Source organism: Malus sylvestris, chromosome 6, assembly GCF_916048215.2.
Source record: "Malus sylvestris chromosome 6, drMalSylv7.2, whole genome shotgun sequence".
NCBI classification, from domain to species: domain Eukaryota; kingdom Viridiplantae; phylum Streptophyta; class Magnoliopsida; order Rosales; family Rosaceae; genus Malus; species Malus sylvestris.
Window position 1 is genome coordinate 24,132,845 of NC_062265.1, and position 19,002 is coordinate 24,151,846.

Below are 19,002 nucleotides of genomic sequence, written 5' to 3' on the forward strand. Positions count from 1 at the left end.
CAAGGTAATAACTAAATTTTTTTGAAATTATAGGAAGAAAATACAAAGAAATCTAGTTTTAATCGTTTGACAGAAAAAGTAAGGCAAGGAGGAGGGCTGCAAATAATAGGTGATTAGGTTGCTGAAATAACATTAAAGTCGATTTTAAAATTCCATCCCTAATTTTCACTAAACCACAAAGACAAAACAAACAAAACTCTTAGAAAAATATAAGATACGACGTCGTTCGACTCAACTTCTTCACGAGGACAATTCATCTTCTTCCTCATGTCTCACAATTCTACAACTACAAACTTAAGGCCGCTAGAAATTTCTTAAACAATGATTAGAATGGGCACGGAACCACTATGGTCCCTTAGTGGCTCTACCATGTGAGCCTAGTCAAGAATTTATTATGATCCTAGGTAACAAAGCCAAACTCAAATTTACTTTTAATTGAGAATGCATCAATCTTTATTTAGATATAAATGCATAGATGAATGCATCTGCGTCAAAAAAGTATGATTCCTCACAGACTTAACCGAAGTTAACGAGCACTAAAATGAAAGAAATTAGATGATTGTCTGTGAACCCAAATAGAAGAAATGCAAGAGTTGAATTAAGTGGAAGTGGGCAGCAATTCTCGATGTGGCTATAAATCTATAAAAAAAAAAAAAAAACACTGGGAAAAATAGATATCATCAGTCACTTTCTTAAGTCCTGTAACGTTTGTTAGCTGGGAGAGAAAGTCTTTTAACGTTTTTAGGCTGAAAATTTAGGTTTTAACTTACGCTTTTCTGTTCTAATCCTTCAAGCCTAAATTTTTTAGCCTGAGATTATTATAGAATAAATTTAGGCTAATTTCCAACCGAAATGCCAACACAACTATTTTCCAACCAAAATGCCAATTTCTGTATGGTATGACATAGATTGGCAACAATAAGGGTTGTGTCAAATTTCATAGCACCTTCAAATACTTATTATTAATTTTGTTATTTGTTTAAACATTTATTATAAATGATTGTTGATTGATTACGCTTTTTATTTGTTTAAAGTTTATTATAATTTAAAATTTGACATATCAAAAAGAGAAAAAAATTTAAAAAAATATCAAAGTATGGTTTAACCTGTCAATATATTATCTGTTTTAATTTAGTAAACGAGTATTAACTATGCATGAACGGTCAAGAGTTGCCGAATCCGCCACCATGTGCGACTCTTTTTTTCCCCATTTCTCATGTCGACCAATTTGGTGGTTAATTGCAACAGAAGATCCTTTTCCCAATACTTTATTGAAGCCTCCAAGGTCCCAACTGCAAGTTGGAATAAAAAAACAAATAAAGAAATTAAACAACTCATGGATTCCATGGAATCACACTGAGACGCTGCGAATTGTTACCATTGCTGATAATGCTCCTCTCTTTCTACCACAAACCATGTCTTTCTTTCCGGTAAAGATTACAACTTTCCCGGAAAAAAACAAAACAAACGCTTTCCCGGAAAATGTCCGATCCTGAAGACGATACCCAAGCGCCAGCCATTCCGCCGAAGCCAAAGAACGAACGAGAGGCTGCTCTCATGGACTTTGATCTCGACCTCGACGCTTTCTGGCCGTTGGATCCGAATCACTTCCTCTCGAACCCCACATCGCCGCTCTTGTTGCCGTCCAATGACCAGCCCTGCACCCCTTTGTGGGCTTTCCCCGACGGCGATGTCGATGGTGAAGATAAGCTCGCCGTGCATGTTGGTCAAGATCTCTCTGACCCTTCTCAATTCGTTTCCTGTGAGTTTTCTTTGGAGAGTTGCAAGTTTTTGAGGTTCTTGTGGTTTTGGTTTTCTGGGTTAATCTGTTTATGCTGTATTACTGTTGAATTTGGTTTTGTTGAACCAGAAATCTGTTCGAAGTTTGTGTAATTACTGTGTTTGACTTAGCTGAACAATTGCTTTCCTCTGTTTTGTATGAAATTTGATTTTAATTAGAGACTAATTGCATTGACTTGGTATCTAAAAATCATAGTTTTCTGTGAGAATTAAGCTACAATCACTTTTATTGGTCAAAAAATGTTTTCTTTGCTCGTTTCTCAGTAACCAAACAGCTTGTTATACTCAAAAGGTTACATTTTGTCATTCCTGCTCTATCAGGAAGGGCTAAAAGTACTATCTGGTAATTAAAAGTGCCTAATTATGATTGTCATATAACCTTAAAAGTGTGTATGCGTCGTAGAAGCGCTTTTTGGAGAAGTCTAGGTGCTTCTTTAGGTAGCAAGCACTTGGAGTTTTGATAAAATTTCGACATGTTTATAATACAATTGCTTTTGAACAAAAGTGCTTCCTGTAGAAGTAGTCCCAAACGAGCCCTTAAATTTGTAGACTTTGGTCTCTTTGGAACTGGGGATTTTTATTCTTTAATCTATCTATCTGTTCTGAACATCCTGTGGTTTTGAAATCAGCCATCTAAGATTCTAAATAGAAAGAGTTGAGAGACTCCAAGATTGTCTAGGAATTTTTTTCTTTTTGGCCTGAGAATTTATATAGGAATTTAAAGCAGTTTTAATTGGCTTACTTTGTGCCATCCAGTTACAAACCGAATAGGATATTGTTCATTTAGCATTTTGCAGTTCTAGAGTAGCTGTCAGAGGTTCACTCATTTGAGTTTTCTCTTTTACAATATCACAAAAATACAGGTAATTCTAATTCCGTAACACAAGGGTCAACAGAGAACAAGGATAACAGACTGGAACCTGTTGAAAGTTCAGATGGTCATAGTTTATTTAAAGAGAAGATCACTCAAGCACTTAGGTACCTCAAGGAATTGACTGACCAACATGTTCTAGCTCAGGTTTGGGTACCAGTAAAGGACGGAAATCGGTATGTACTCACAACTTCAGGGCAGCCGTTTGTACTTGATCAACATAGTATTGGACTTCATCAGTATAGGATGGCCTCTCTGATGTATATGTTTTCTGTGGGTGGGGAGAGTGATGGAATGCTTGGGCTTCCTGGCCGTGTTTTCCAGCATAAATTGCCCGAATGGACTCCAAATGTTCAGTACTACTCCATTAAAGAGTATCCACGGCTTGGTCATGCTCAGCATTACAATGTTCAGGGAACCTTAGCTTTGCCCGTGTTTGAGCCCTCTGGACAGTCTTGTGCTGGTGTACTTGAGCTAATAATGACTTCTCCTATTATCAACTGTGGTCCTGAGGTTGATAAAGTTTGCAAAGCACTTGAGGTGGGGGTTACTCTCTTCTTTTCTATTCATATATTTTGCATTTTGTGTGATGTTTACTCTAATTATTTGGTAAATGGTACATGACGGATGGTTTTTGTTATGGGAATAGGAAAATGATTTTGGATACCTTTTTCCACCTCTTGCACACCCCTCCTTTGTTTAGCCATTTGTTTGAATAAAGCAAAGGAGAATCAACAACCAGAACTAAGAGGGGGTGTGCAAAAGGTGAAAAAGAGTGTGCAGAAATCACTGCCCATCAAATGTACCAATATAGTTGCTTAAGTTAATATCAAACATCAAGAGATTTGTCAGTGACGTAATTTCGTTCTCCTGCAGGCGGTAAGCTTGAAAAGTTCAGAGATACTGGATCATCCAAGCAGGCAGGTGAGCTGCAATAACGATATGTGCCTAAGTATGGTTTTCTTAACGAAAACAAGAAAATAAATAGGAAACTTTTCTTTCATTTCTTCCTCCTTCGTTCTCACAGATATATGCTTGCCACTTGTAACCAGATTCAAATATGCAATGAAGGTCGCCAAATTGCATTGGCTGAAATCTTGAAGATACTGACAGTGGTATGCGAAACTTACAAATTACCACTTGCTCAGACATGGGTTCCCTGTATGCATCGAAGTGTTTTGGCTTATGGCGGGGGCCTGAAGAAGAGCTGTACTAGCGTTGATGGCAGTTGCATGGAACAGGTCTGCATGTCTACAACTGATGTTGCATTCTACATTATAGATGCTCATATGTGGCGTTTTCGAGATGCCTGCGTTGAACATCACTTACAAAAGGGTCAAGGGGTTGCTGGGAGGGCATTTTCATCCCGTAACGCTTGCTTCTGTGGAGACATTACCCAATTCTGCAAAACTGAGTACCCTTTAGTACACTATGCGCGCATGTTTGGTTTAGCCAGCTCTTTTGCTATCTGCTTACAGAGCACTCATACTGGAAATGATGATTATATTCTAGAATTTTTTCTGCCACCAAGTATCATGGACGGTCATGAACAACAAACTTTGTTGGGCTCCATATTGGCGATAATGAAGAATGATTTCCGGAGTCTCAGTGTTGCTTCTGGTATTGTACTTGAAGAGGAGGGAATAGTTGAAATTGTTCAAGCTTCTACAAATAACGGGCTTGCCACAAGACTTGAATGTATACTGATACCCCATTCTGTGGAATCACCACCAGGGCCTGCCTTACCTAACAGAGAAGAGATGGCACAACTAGATTCATCGAAACCACAGTTTAAGGTAGTATATGATGTTGTAAATGATGGGAGAAATTCTGTTCATGAAGGTGGAGAAAACAATATTTCTCTCCCAGAGAATAAAGACATAAAAAAGAGACCGGAGAAGAAGCGTGGAAAAGCAGAGAAATCAATTAGTCTAGAGGTTCTCCAACAATATTTTGCAGGGAGTCTTAAAGATGCTGCAAAGAATCTTGGAGGTATGCTTATGCGTGTATATCATACTGTTTCCTGCAGTTATGCTCATGTTGTGTCAACAGATGCTAAAATCTGTGGCTAAAATGTTGGATCGATTGGTTTTCAGTAGCAATTGTGATAAGTTCTGAAATAAATTATTGTTTTGCAGTTTGCCCCACTACAATGAAGCGCATCTGCAGGCATCATGGAATCTCCCGCTGGCCATCTCGCAAGATCAAGAAGGTCAACCGTTCTCTCACTAAGCTACAACGCGTAATTGAATCAGTTCAAGGTGCTGAAGGAGCATTTGGTTTAACTCCTCTTACTGCAAGTCCACGTCCGGTTGCTGCTGGCTCCATTTCTGAGCCTTATAATTTAAATGGTTCTAATAAACAAGGTTCACCAAGCTCTAAACCTTGTGAAGTTTCTGGAGAAAAGAAAGACTCAACCACCTCTACTTCACCAGGAACAGAGGGCCAGGCTGGGATTGACAATCATTTGTTAGATTGGCGGATACTGAGTCACGAAGAACTTGTTCCAGAACATAACAGGTTTCTGCGAGACAGGGGTAAAGGCTCAAACACATCCAACACAGGAAGCAGCTCAAGGGAGGCCAGTGCTGGTACCCCTACTTCTCATGGTTCATGCCAAGGTAGTCCTGGAAATGGAATTGCCGTGGTAAACTATCCCTTTGTTCCTTTCATCCATGAACAATGTATTGAAGTAAATGGCTCCCCTCAATCAGCAGTTCGAACACCGGAGGAGTCAAATTTATTAGTTGCATGCTCAATACCCGATGCTCTCCTGATGGCAGAACCTGAGGAACCATGTAGAGGAATGCTATTAGAGGATGCTGGAAGTTCAAAAGATTTGAGAAATCTCTGTCCTTTGGCAGACACAATAATGGACGAGCAAGTTCGAGAAGCTTGTAACACAAACCCTCCATTTTCAGATTCAGCTCCCAAGCAATCCAACACAATGCCAGATATCATGGGCAGGCAAGAAATGAAGAGTGTAACCATAAAGGCGACATATAAAGAGGACATTATTAGGTTTCGTGTGTCGATGAGTTCAGGTATTGTGGAGCTGAAAGAGGCAGTGGCAAAGAGATTAAAACTGGAAGTGGGCACATTCGACATCAAATATGTGGATGATGACCTTGAACGGGTTCTGGTAGCCTGTGATGCAGATCTGCAGGAGTGTATGGAAGTTTGTAGAACATCAGGCAGCAATATGATCAGACTCTCGGTTCATGACATAATGTCCCATCTCGGGAGCTCTTGCGGGAGTGCGTAAGGATGACGATTAAATTGTAAAATATGGTTAGTTTTCAAGTGAAGGGATAAGTTTTGTATTTTCTCTTTTGTTCTTGCCAAGGTGTAGGTGTAGATTCTTCGAGGTTTGCTTCAGTTTTACTCCCTCAGTACCTCAATTTCAATGGATTGTACATTACAATCGATATATATATATATATATATATATATATATATATATATATATTCTGGTATTAGCTCCTTTAGTCTCAAAATTGCAGCTTTCTGAAGTATCATTGTCAAGAGCTTACAGCGCTAGCTACTCGAAATTACGGCCATAAATTACAACGGGCTCGAAGCCCAAGTGGTACAACGTATTTATCCCTGCACGCGAGATCAGGTGTTCGATTCCCCCACTGCAAATATTGCCTGTATAATAAAGTACGCATACAAATACAGTCGCAAAACAAATTGCTTTCCATACAGGGCTTGTGCCTTGATCATTGATCAATTGAAATAGTTGCAGTACAATTATGAGATCCACTACTTCGTATGGCATAAGTATAATGTTCAATCATGCCACAGAGTTACATACGAGACTCTTAATGCATGTGTTATGAAATAAATTGTAGCTCTTTCGTTTGTTCAAAAAAAAACTTGTAGATCTTTGACGGGGTCCCTGCTCGTCCGACTTATCGACCAGCAGAGACTTCAACGGTGCGGTTGTTCATGCCCCGTTGTTCTGAGAGGGAGCACGGCTGTTGTGATTAGTGCGGCTTATCTTTTTGGGTTCATCTCTGTCGGAAACCACCTCTGTCAAACTCAATTGTCTGGATTTTCTTTCTGCCATCAGTCTTTTAGTGTTCTTGTAGTATGTGGCATAGAGAAGCAGCTGAGCTGATCCAAAAAGTAAGCCCAGCCCATTCGGAATCTGAAAGTGAGCACACCGCATGCCATTTTAATTTGATCTACAAACATGTGCATATGAGAACTACGTTCCTTTCTTTGGTTTAACAAAAAGATATTCTAATTACGGTAAGAGGGATTCAAACTATAAGAAAGTGAGAACATGGTCGTGATCAATTGGCTAACCTACATCTGTCGACACTAAATGTGTTTATTAATTATTTATGCGTTCAGTTTTATGTTCAAACGACAGATTAATTAACTTAGATGAAAGATTATTATAAGTAAAGTTTTGAGTTTGAGATCGTTACAGTCAAGAAGATGTCAAAACGGATGAGAGCATATGTGAACCAGGCTATGCTATTGAAAAAGGAAAAGAGTGAGAGGAAAAACGGCATGTATTCCACACTTTTTGTTGTAATCACCAATTTCTGTCATGCACCAAAACACCATAGATTAGCATATGATAAAATTGAGGGGAAAACAATAATTTGGTATCAGATACTAATTTACATTATGTAGAGCATTGTCGATATATTAGTGTATTGATAATAAACTAGATATCGACAATATACAAGCACCGTAAGTTAGTACTGATACTGGCCCACATAGTAAAACGAGAAACTAAAAGTAAAATTTGTTTGGTATTAGATACTAGTTTACAATGCTTTAGAACATTGTCAATCAGTATATCTAGTTGATTAATTTATTGAAATTTCAACTATAAACGTCGACAATATACCAGCTGCTGTAAATTAGTACGAATATATACCGACCAATAATCACGACCTTAAATGAAAAGAAAAATAAATACGATTAGGAGGGTAGTTACCAACTTACCATGACAGATAGAGGTGAAGCATACATCATGATGTTACCTAGAATGCAAACTAGGCCAACAATCAGTGACCTCTTGTTGTGAGTGTGAGCCAATTTGATAACAAGAAATGCCAGAAGAGCCATGAAAACGAGCTCCAAAAGCAGCACGAGAAGCACTTTGAGCCTCTGCTTCTTGTCAGATGAGTAGATGAGGAAGAGGATGATGTAGGAAAGCTCAATGAAAATTGCAGAACCATTGATGGTCACCACCAGAAGACTGTTGGGGTGCACCACAGGCAACCCGTACAGTGCCCATGCCATGCAGTTAAATAGGGTTGCAAGGTATGGGACTGGTGAGTATTGCTCCACTGACCCTTTTTTCCAAATTCGAACAAAAGTTTGCCTGCAAGTTAAATGGAAATATGGATATTATTAACTCCTTGTGTGCCAAAACAAAAAGTTGCCACCTTCAAATAAGGAAAAATATGGAAAGAAGTATTAGGTGGAGGTCCAAATTAATTAGGGCAACCCCCTCCTTTAAGTTGGATAATTATCAGTAAATTCCCTTCCTAATTTCTTATAGCAAATGAGAGATTTAGGTACTTTTGATTAATACTCGGTAGTTCTTCTTTCTAATAAGATAATAGTGTCATACCATTTTTCTTAAAAGGCAGTTATTGTTTGGTGTTGTGTATCAATTTACTGGTGGTATATGCTTAGTATTACTTATCGTCACAATATTAATAATTTATCAACTAAATATCGACAATCCACTAAATACTGTAAATTACTATCTATATTAAATGGTTACTTTCCGCCTTGAGAAAAACATAAGATAATTTCATATGTCATGCATTTTTTTACCGACAATTTTTGTACAATTAAACAAATTTTGATACCTGTAAAATTGTTTATATATAGTCTTTTTTTTCTTTTTCTTTTTTTTCAGAAATGCATATCATAATCATTGTGCCTTGAATTCAAGAAATGGGGAAAAACCCATGCTTACACTGGTGAGAGGAACAAAATGAGTGAGATGACGTTTCCTGAAAATAAGCAAAAAGCGTTCACAACAAGTTTGAGTCTAAAAAAATAAAGCAATCTATACACATGAAACTGAAAGAAAACAAGTTCAAAAATTAATTGCTTCATTCTAACAAGAACCAGAAAGTATAAATCTCACTTGTTTAAGTTCAAATATGCTAATTAAAGCATTAAATAACAATGATGTGTAATACAACCCAAATTATATAATCTCTAACTCACCGATGATACCGACTACAGTTCGAATAGCATCTGCAGAAACCATGGTTCTGAGTCGTGCTAATTAACCTAGCTAGCTGAAGAAGAAGAAGAAGGAGAAGAAATTGCAGAGATAATTAAGGAAAAGAAATTAAAAGAATGAGATATTAATAGCAAGAAGGAAATGAGGAGGAGCAAAGTCGGTGAGGGTTGTCTTGTATAGTTTTGATGGGTTGGACTGTAACTTGCAAATTAACAGAGAGAGAGAGAGAGAGAGCATTAGTCGTTAAATCACTCGCATTGCATGGCATGCACTGGGCGGTGCAACTTATAGAGCAACACATGTAAAAGAGTTCACATGAAATGATGGATCGGGAGAATAATGTCATTCATCCAAAGGATGACTGGATGAGAGAGAAGCCTTTTGGCACTACCTACCCTCAAGATTCTCAAAACCCTAAGAAGGTTAAAAGACTCTCTCTCCCAGCTAACAAACGTTACAGGACTTAAGAAAGTGACTGATGATATCTATTTTTCGCCATGTTTTTATTTTTTTTTTTGGATAGATTTATAGCCACATCGAGAATTGCTGTCCACTTTCCACTTTTTTTTTTTTTTTTTTTTTTTTTTTTTTTTGAAAGGAGCTGTCCACTTTCCACTTAATTCAACTCTTGCCTAGCCAAATCAATTATTTTTTCAATGGTGCATTTCTTCTATTTGAGTTCACAGAAAATCATCTAATTTCTTTCATTTTAGTGCTCCTTAACTTACCGTTAAGTCTAATCTTACTTTTTTATGCAGATACATTCGGATAAGATGCATTCTCAATTAGAAGTAAATTTGAGTTTGGCTTTGTTACCTAGGATCATAATAATCACATGGCAGAGCCACTAAGGGACCAGAGTGGTTCCGTGCTTATTCTAATCATTGTGTAAGAAATTTCTAGCTGCCTTAAGTTTGTAGTTGTAGAATTGTGAGATATGAGGAAGAAGATGAATTGTCCTTGTGAAGAAGTTGAGTCGAACGACGTCATATCTTATATTTTTCTAACAATTTTGTTTGTTTTGTCTTTGTGGTTTAGTGAAAATCAGGGATGGAGTTTTAAAATTGACTTTAATGTTATTTCTAAAGCAACATAATCAACTATTATTTGCAGCCCTCCACCTTGCAGTACTTTTTCTATCAAACGATTAAAACCAGATTTCTTTGTATTTTCTTCCTATAATTTCATTTTTTTTAGTGATTACCCTGCTCTCTACCTCCCACTTACTTGAAGTATGCACTTCTTTTTATTCTCTTTTTTTAATTTAAAGGGTCTTTTAGTTTTGTGTAATGAATTAGAAATTTTTTCTCAATACATATATGAAAGACCCTCTCTCACAAAGCATTCTCGCTCCACCACTAAAGCTCAATGTACTAAGACTATTGGGATTCAATCTTTTCATCTTATATTTTCTTGTGGTCCTTTCGTCAAATTTATCTTCTTTTCCATCAAATGTAAGGGTATAGTGGTCTTTTCATACCAAAAAAAAATTCAATTTACTTAAAAAAAGAAGATCTTCCTTAAGGTTAAGGAGGAGTTCCTTCTTACAATATTTCGTGGTCTATGCATAGAATTTCGTACTTATTATTAGATTTGTTCATATTATAAACCACTATGTAAAGATCATATTTGCAAAAAATCAATTAAAACTAATATCATTTAGTTAATCCTTTAGGAGTTACGATTATAAGCACGAAGTTCAGTGAATAGGTCATGAGATATTTTAATAAGGAATTCCTCCTCAATCCTTGAGGAACCAAGTTTTTCTCTTTAAAAACTTTATTTTCTTATTTTTGGATAAAATTCCCATTTTATACTTAATGAAAAAGTTGACGGAGTTAACAAAAATGACTACTAATGCAACAAAAGACATAGTTCGATGATAGGAGAAACTATTAGTAGAGTTAAGGGAAGAAAACTAAACTCTTAGATTAGGAACATTTGCTACAATTTAGCCTTCATATTTCTATAGTCATATATTGAAAAAAAAAATTGAGGTTTCACCATAGAGTTATTTGTCAACATGGTTTGGGATTGTGGTGTTTAAAAAAAAAAAAAAAAAGCTTATTAAAAAATCTAGAACGTTAAATGTGTTTGGTAAAACAAAAAAAAATTATTATTTTTTTAATTGTTGTCAATGAAAGTAGAAAAGCAGAAGTAGGGTAATCAATGATCTTTTAATGAAATTTTCAAATAGCAAGTATAACCCCACATGTTTTTACAAAATTACAATCTTTGCCCCACATTATTGTCCTTGACAATTATTATATCACATTAAATACCATATCCTTTTTAGTCATTTAACATATTCAAAGTAATTTATATAAAAGTTTACCAAACACTCAGACATTACTTTTTTTTTTATTAAAAGCACTTCTGTAAAAAAAAAAAATATTAAACACTCAACAACTTTATTTTACAGTTGTTTTTTCTCACAGCACAACAGAATCAATTTTTTTTTTTAAAGTACATCAATACCAAACTAGCGAGTAGTCTAACTTCTTATATTGAGAATGGACTCAACACGTTGGTAACGTATGTTGGAAATGTTTGGTGAGAGAATGCTACTTCTCCCTATAAACAAATCACATAAGATAAATATTAGTAAATAATATTTCACATTGAAATATTACAAGGCTAAATATCTAAAAGGGTCTCTGAGATTTGCATAATCAATAGAAATGGTCTTTGAGATTCAAAATCAATAGAAATGGTCCATGAGACTGTCCACCATTCATGATTTTGGTCATTCCGTTGAAAACTCTTTGGGCAATTTTCAAAACTTTGTAACTCAATCGATTCTTAACCAAATTCGACCCATAATATATCAAAATGAAGATAGGAAAGTATAGAACAAGATTATACCTATTTGGAAGCCCAATGGTTGCCAGAGATGACTGGAAAATAGCCTGAAATGTGACTGGTTCGCAAGAAAACTGGAAAACTCGGCAGAAACTGGGTATAATTTAAATGTTCATAACTTCTTCAATACTCAACGAAATTGAGTGATTAAAAAATGAAAATCATACTTCTCGATGAGATAAAGATAATGGTACCTTTATCGATAGCTAACTCGTCTTGGTTTGCCAGTAAAACGGCTCGAAAGTGGCTAACCATTTTCGAGTTAGCCACTTTCGAGCCGTTTTCTGGCCAAAACACAGTGATTTAGCCGTTGATAAAGTTACCATTATCTTCATCTCAACGAGAAGTATGATTTTCGTTTTTGAATCACTCAATTTCGTTGAGTATTGAAGAAGTTATGAACGTTTAAAATTTACCCAGTTTCCGGCGAGTTTTCCTGTTTTCCTGCGAACCAGTCACATTTCAGGCTATTTTCTGGCCATCTTCGGCAACGATTGGGCTTCCAAATGGTATAATCTAGTTCTACACTTTTCTATCTTCATTTTGATATATTATGGGTCGAATTGGTTAAGAATCGATTGAGTTACGAAGCTTTGAAAATTGCCCAAAGAGTTTTTAACGGAATGACCAAAATCATGGATGATAGACAATCTCAGGGACCATTTTTATTGATTTTGAATCTCAGGGACCATTTCTATTGATTATGCAAATCTCAGGGACCATTTTGGATATTTAGCCATATTACAATGGATAAAACTAATGTAATGAAATACTTATCTTTTGTAGCGAATATATTGATCTCCAACATTAACGATGCTTGAAGAGAATATGATTTTAGGTTGAGGCATGTAAGTCGCTGTCCTTAAGAGTAGATTCCGCCCCTTGGAGACAATGTCTTGGTATAACAAGTTATGGCGTCCTACCTTTCAGGATACAACAACCTATGAACTTTGCAAGCTTATACTCACAATAGTTAGATCGGGTGAACAATTTGATTCTTTCATTTAGCATGTAAGAAGAGAAAATTATAATAGCATTTGAAAGAACACAAAGATTAAGAGAGGAAAGAACGGTAAGATTCTTTTCAACTAGGTGACATTTGTAGGAAAGAAAAAATAAATACATAATATGAAAAACGGCATAAGCCTCAAAGAGAGGGATGTTATTAGAAGGACAAAGTGTTAGAGTATACATAATCAAGCCATCAGGATTGTGACATGTGTCAAAAGGTGAAAGGATAGGATACAAGAATTAGTTAGTTAGTTAGTCCAAGGCTAACCCGTGTAAAAGGATATAAAGTGAATGTAACCATCAGAAAGATAACAAGAAAATATACAGAAAGAATTTTATCTCTATCTCTCTCTCTCTCTCTCTCTCTCTCTCTCTATTTCTTTACTCTAAGATCTTCTTCTTCCTTCTGAGTGTTCTGATCTTCTGATGCATTAATAGAGATAACAGTACTATGGTTAACATGGTATCAATCGCCCGAATTGCTTAGACAGCTTCTTCGTTTCTGGTTTATTGTGCTTCCGCGTCGTCTCTTTTCTCTGTGTGACTTCTTTGTGATTTTCTGGGCATTCTCTTCACTCTTACGGTCTCTGACTTGGTTGGGTTTTTCTTGCCTACCAAGTGTTTGTTTTTATTCCTCAGAGACAATTTGTCATAATGGTTACAGCTTCTCAACTACAAATCTTGCAGTCTCCGATTACTGGGTTGATTTCCTCTGTATCATCCTCTGTGTCGGTTAAGTTGGATGATTCTAACTATCTTCCATGGCATTTTCAAATGAAGTTGATGCTTGAAGGATATGGGATAATGGGTTTTATTGATGGCTCGACGTGTTGTCCACCTCAATACTCATGTGATTCTGAAGGTTTATCTGGTGGTGTTGGTTCAAGAATTGAGACGGATGATTACAAAGTATGGAAGATGCATGATAGGGCACTTATGCAGCTTATCACTGCAACGCTATCGTCTGTTGCTATTTCTTGTGCGATTGGGAGTATCAGTGCGAGAGATTTGTGGGTTCGTCTTCAAGAACGGTTTTCTACGGTTAGCAAGACTTCGATTTTTCAACTCAAGTCTGATCTTCAGACCATCAAGAAAGGGGCAGATTCTGTGACTCAGTATCTACAGAGAATTAAAGAGGCACGGGACTATCTTGCAGCTGCAGGGGTTAACTTTGAAGATGAAGACATTGTAATTTTGGCTTTGAATGGTTTATCAGCGGAGTATAACACATTTCGGTGTGTAATTCGTGGTAGAGAGAATGTGATTTCTCTTAAAGAATTCAGGGCTCAATTGCTTGCAGAAGAAGCAATTATTGAGCACAGTCAAAGCTTACAATTTCCTACTGCATTGTTTGCTAAGAATCAAGGTTCTAATGCTGGAGGTGCATTTTCTGAATCTCAGGGAGTCTTTAATTCTGGTTTACAGGGTTCAAATGGTTTTCATGGGAACTCTAGTTCCTCTCAGTTCTTTAATAGTGGTCACAAGTCTAAGTACAAGGGTAAAGGCAAAGCTGGGAACTTTCAGGGTCAGAAATATTTTAACAATCAGGGACAAAGGTATTTCAACTCGAAACCTGTGGTTCATGATTTTACTCCTGGAATTCTTGGTAATCCCTCTCAGTTTCATCATGTTGTATGTCAATTATGTTCCCAACAAGGACACAGTGCTGCTACATGTGTGTATAGAACCATTGACACATCTGAGACTTCTGAGAAATGCCAAATATGTGATCGTAGTAATCATACTGCCAAAACCTGTTTTTATAGGAATAAGCATCGATCTCAACCTTCACAAATGACTGCTATGCAAGCTACGTTTCCTGGTTATATGCCGACTCCATATATGTCTTCTATGATGCCTGTGGTTTCTCCTCCCATGTCCACTATGATGAATATGATGTCCTCTAATTGTGCATCAAATCCTCCACCTTCTGCACATATGGCCACTTCTAGTGCGTATGCCCCTGTCTATATGCATGCCTCAACTTCTCATGATCCTGTCCTATCTAATTCTGCAACTCCACAAGTTTGGCTGACAGATTCCGGGGCTACTAATCACATGACAAATGATTTCAGTAATTTGTCTCTAGCATCTCCATATCCAACTAATGAGACTGTTCAAACAGCAAATGGGGAAGGTTTGCAAGTCTCTCATATTGGGAACTCTATTATTCAGCCATCATCGCAGCCTCTCAGATTAAATTCTGTTCTTTACATTCCAAAATTGTCTCATAATTTGTTGTCAGTTCATAAAACATGTCTTGACAACAATTGTTGGCTAATATTCGATGCTTATTGTTTTTGGATTCAGGACAAAACCACAGGGAGAATATTGTATAAAGGTCACTGCAGCAATGGACTGTATCCAATTCCTTCATTTCCTCGTTTATCATCAGGTTCATCATCTCATCTCCAAGCTCATCCACCTGTTGCTCTTCTTGGACATACTGTGACTTCAACCTTATGGCATTGCAGACTAGGTCACCCGTCTAATCCCATAGTGTCTCTTATTCTTCGAAAGTCAAAAGTTGCTGTTAAAACAGATGTGTCACCTACTGTGTGTCAAAGTTGTTTAGAAGGGAAATTTAGTAAACTTCCTTTTTCTCATACCTCTACAAAATCTGTAATACCATTCGAAATTGTACACAGTGATCTGTGGGGACCTGCACCTAGTGTATCTGTAGATGGGTTCAAGTATTATGTCCTCTTTGTTGATGAGTGTACCAGATTCTGTTGGCTATTTCCCTTAATAAATAAATCTGATCTGTGTTCAGTGTTTGTTAAATTCTACCAGTTTATCTTTACTCAATTCTCAGCAAGAATTAAGATTTTACAAAGTGATGGGGGGGGTGAATATATTTGTAAACCTATGCAGTCTTTTCTTGCTCAACATGGCATTTCTCATCATAAGTCATGTCCCTATACACCTGAACAGAATGGCTTGGCTGAAAGAAAACACAAACATGTAGTTCAAACAGCTCTTACTTTGTTACAAAATGCCCATTTACCTTCTAAATTTTGGTCCTTTGCATGCCAAACTGCCATCTACTTGATCAATCGAATGCCATCTTCCATTCTTCAAAATCAGTCACCTTTTGAACTCTTATATTCAGCTATTCCTGAAATCCAGCATCTAAGGGTTTTTGGTTGTGCTTGTTTTCCACTTTTACAACCCTATAACAGCAACAAATTACAACCTAAGTCTGCAAAATGTCTATTTTTGGGATATGCATCCAACTATAAGGGTTATATATGCTTTGAACTGACTCTTGGAAAGATATATATCTCAAGACATGTCATTTTTAATGAACTTGACTTTCCATACAGTGCTCTAAGTTCTAAGTCAAAGTGTTCACAGTCTCCAAGTGTAAAACCTGATAATAATACATCAACCTTACCTGTTGTGCTGCCAACCTTGCAAAATATTCTTGTTTCTTCATCCTCTCCTACTTCTCTAGCCCATGAACCTTCTCCCTCTTCTCAGTCATCATCCTCACCCCAGTTCATTGCTGCACAAGGTTCTCCTGCTCATGTGGTTCCTGATCATACTCCAGAAAGTTTACAAGTAGTACTTGATATCCCACCAGTCAATCTCCATCCAATGCAAACTCGTTCCAAGAGTGGAATTGTGAAGAAAAAGGTGTTTTTTGCTGCTGCACACATCTCCACAGTGGTTGATTTGACTACCACTGAACCTGCAACATATAAGTCTGCACTGAAGGTTCCAGTTTGGCTCAATGCAATGCAGGAGGAACTGAATGCTCTTTATTCTCAGAAAACATGGAGTTTGGTTGATCTTCCACCCAACAAGAATCTGGTTGGGTGTAAATGGATCTTTAAAGTGAAGAGACATGCTGATGGGAGTATTGCCAGACATAAGGCTCGTTTGGTCGCCAAAGGGTTTAGTCAGGAAGCAGGTTTGGATTATGGTGAGACATTTAGCCCGGTTGTTAAACCAACAACTGTACGACTCATCCTTGCTCTTGCTGCTCATTATAATTGGCCATTGCGTCAACTAGATGTGAAGAATGCTTTTCTTCATGGCGTTTTGAATGAGGAGGTATATATGTCTCAACCTCCAGGTTTTGAGGATCCTCAGTTTCCTTATCTGGTTTGCAAGTTACAAAAATCCCTATATGGTCTTAAACAAGCACCAAGGGCTTGGAATGATAGGTTTACTCAGTTCTTACCACAGTTGGGGTTCCAAACCACTACTTCAGATCCGTCATTATTTGTTAAACCTGTTGATGGTGCTCTTGTGGTTCTTCTCTTATATGTGGACGATATCATAATTACTGGAAATGCATCCTCTGCTATTCAACAGGTTGTTGCAGCTTTAACCAATGAGTTTGAGCTTAAGGATCTTGGTCCCTTGCATTTCTTCTTGGGCATTCAAATTTCCAAAACTGCTCACGGTTTGTTTCTTTCCCAAGAAAAGTATATTGTGGATTTGTTGAAGAAGACTGACATGACAGATGCCAAACCTGCAGTCACCCCGTGTTTACCTTATAATAGACTCCTCAAAGATGATGGTCAGCCATTCAATAATCCCGGTCTCTATCGGAGTGTGGTTGGAGCCTTACAATACCTTGTGTTCACTCGACCTGATATTGCTTTCTCTGTTCATCAGGTTAGTCAATTTATGCAAGCCCCAATGCTCTCCCACTTCACTGCAGTTAAAAGGATATTACGGTATCTCAAAGGGTCTTTGTCTAAAGGCATTACTTATAGTCAAGGAGAGTTACTTCTTAAAGCCTTTAGTGATGCTGACTGGGCCGGGGATCCCAATGATAGACGTTCAACTACGGGTTTGGTTGTTTTTCTTGGCAATAATCCAATCTCTTGGTCCTCCAAGAAGCAGCAAACTGTCTCTCGTTCATCCACTGAGGCTGAATATAGAGCCATGTCTACTACAACGGCTGAATTAGATTGGATTCAACAACTGCTTGCATTCTTGTAGATACAACCTTCTGATCCTCCAATGTTATTTTGTGATAATATGTCTGCTATAGCACTTTCGTTTAATCCAGTCAATCATCAGCGCACAAAGCACATTGAAGTTGATGTTCATTTTGTGCGTGAAAGGGTTGCCAACAAGAAGCTCCAGGTTCAATTTGTTTCTTCCTCCGAACAGTTTGCAGACATCTTCACTAAGGGCCTCAGTACGCCTCTTTTTCTCACCCATTGCAGCAACCTCACGCTTGGTTTCTCCACCCATGAGGTTGAGGGGGGATGTTAGAGTATACATAATCAAGCCATCAGGATTGTGACATGTGTCAAAAGGTGAAAGGATAGGATACAAGAATTAGTTAGTTAGTTAGTCCAAGGCTAACCCGTGTAAAAGGATATAAAGTGAATGTAACCATCAGAAAGATAACAAGAAAATATACAGAAAGAATTTTATCTCTATCTCTCTCTCTCTCTCTCTCTCTCTCTCTCTCTATTTCTTTACTCTAAGATCTTCTTCTTCCTTCTGAGTGTTCTGATCTTCTGATGCATTAATAGAGATAACAGTACTATGGTTAACACAAAGTAGGCTATACATGATGAAAGCCAATTAACAAGGTCAACGATTATAAATTAGTTAATGCATCAATTTTGGTTTGGAAAGAAAAATTGAAATGTGGACGTGAGTGTGAATATATAATTTGATATTAAAGTGACCAATAATTTTTGACATCAATATTTAAGAGTTGTATTTTGAAATACCTCTAAGAATTTCAACAAATGGTTTGATACTACGAAAGAAGTTGAAGTTCTATCATAAAATTAAAGAGAAATTAGGTTCTTATCCTTCCTTTTGCTACTCCATTGATTAAAACCTTATTCATTTTTAATTTTTGATTAAGGTCCTTGTTATTAATAACATAATTAATTATTTCAATAATAAAATATTTTTATTTCTAAATATATTCATTTAATGTTAAAAATGTTACAATTAGTATATTTATATTTATGGCTAAATTTTTTATCATATATTTTTATTTTTAGTTTGCACCCATTTTTAATTTGCAACCCTTTTTTAATTTGTACCAATTTTCGTTTCAGTTTTAATTTGTACCCGTATATTAATTTCTTTTTTTGCCCATATTTTATAAAGTTTTGTTTGTATTTGTACCCATATTGTTTTTTATATGTACCCATTTTTAATTTTGCTAAATGTACCCATGCTAATTATATGTACCATTCATGTAATTTTTTTCAATTTTTTAATCTTAAAATGTACT

At 36.8% G+C, this 19,002-nt stretch overlaps 2 protein-coding genes across 2 annotated transcripts; one reads left to right on the forward strand and one right to left on the reverse strand.

The window, feature by feature from the left end:
* The first annotated feature begins 1,250 nt into the window (after window positions 1-1,250).
* On the forward strand, window positions 1,251-6,099 carry LOC126625893 (protein NLP6-like). Its single transcript, XM_050295011.1, has 5 exons — window positions 1,251-1,762; window positions 2,664-3,211; window positions 3,548-3,595; window positions 3,724-4,663; window positions 4,810-6,099. The coding sequence occupies exons 1-5, from the start codon at window positions 1,483-1,485 to the stop codon at window positions 5,934-5,936; spliced, it is 2,943 nt and encodes a 980-aa protein (XP_050150968.1). The 5' UTR covers window positions 1,251-1,482; the 3' UTR covers window positions 5,937-6,099.
* A 248-nt stretch (window positions 6,100-6,347) lies between these two features.
* LOC126625901 (bidirectional sugar transporter SWEET4-like) lies at window positions 6,348-9,197 on the reverse strand. Its single transcript, XM_050295022.1, has 5 exons — window positions 8,885-9,197; window positions 8,628-8,664; window positions 7,640-8,021; window positions 7,111-7,230; window positions 6,348-6,824 (listed from the first exon to the last, which is right to left on the reverse strand). Exons 1-5 carry the CDS (start codon window positions 8,925-8,927, stop codon window positions 6,621-6,623), a joined length of 786 nt encoding a protein of 261 aa, XP_050150979.1. The 5' UTR covers window positions 8,928-9,197; the 3' UTR covers window positions 6,348-6,620.
* Between the last annotated feature and the right edge of the window lie 9,805 nt (window positions 9,198-19,002).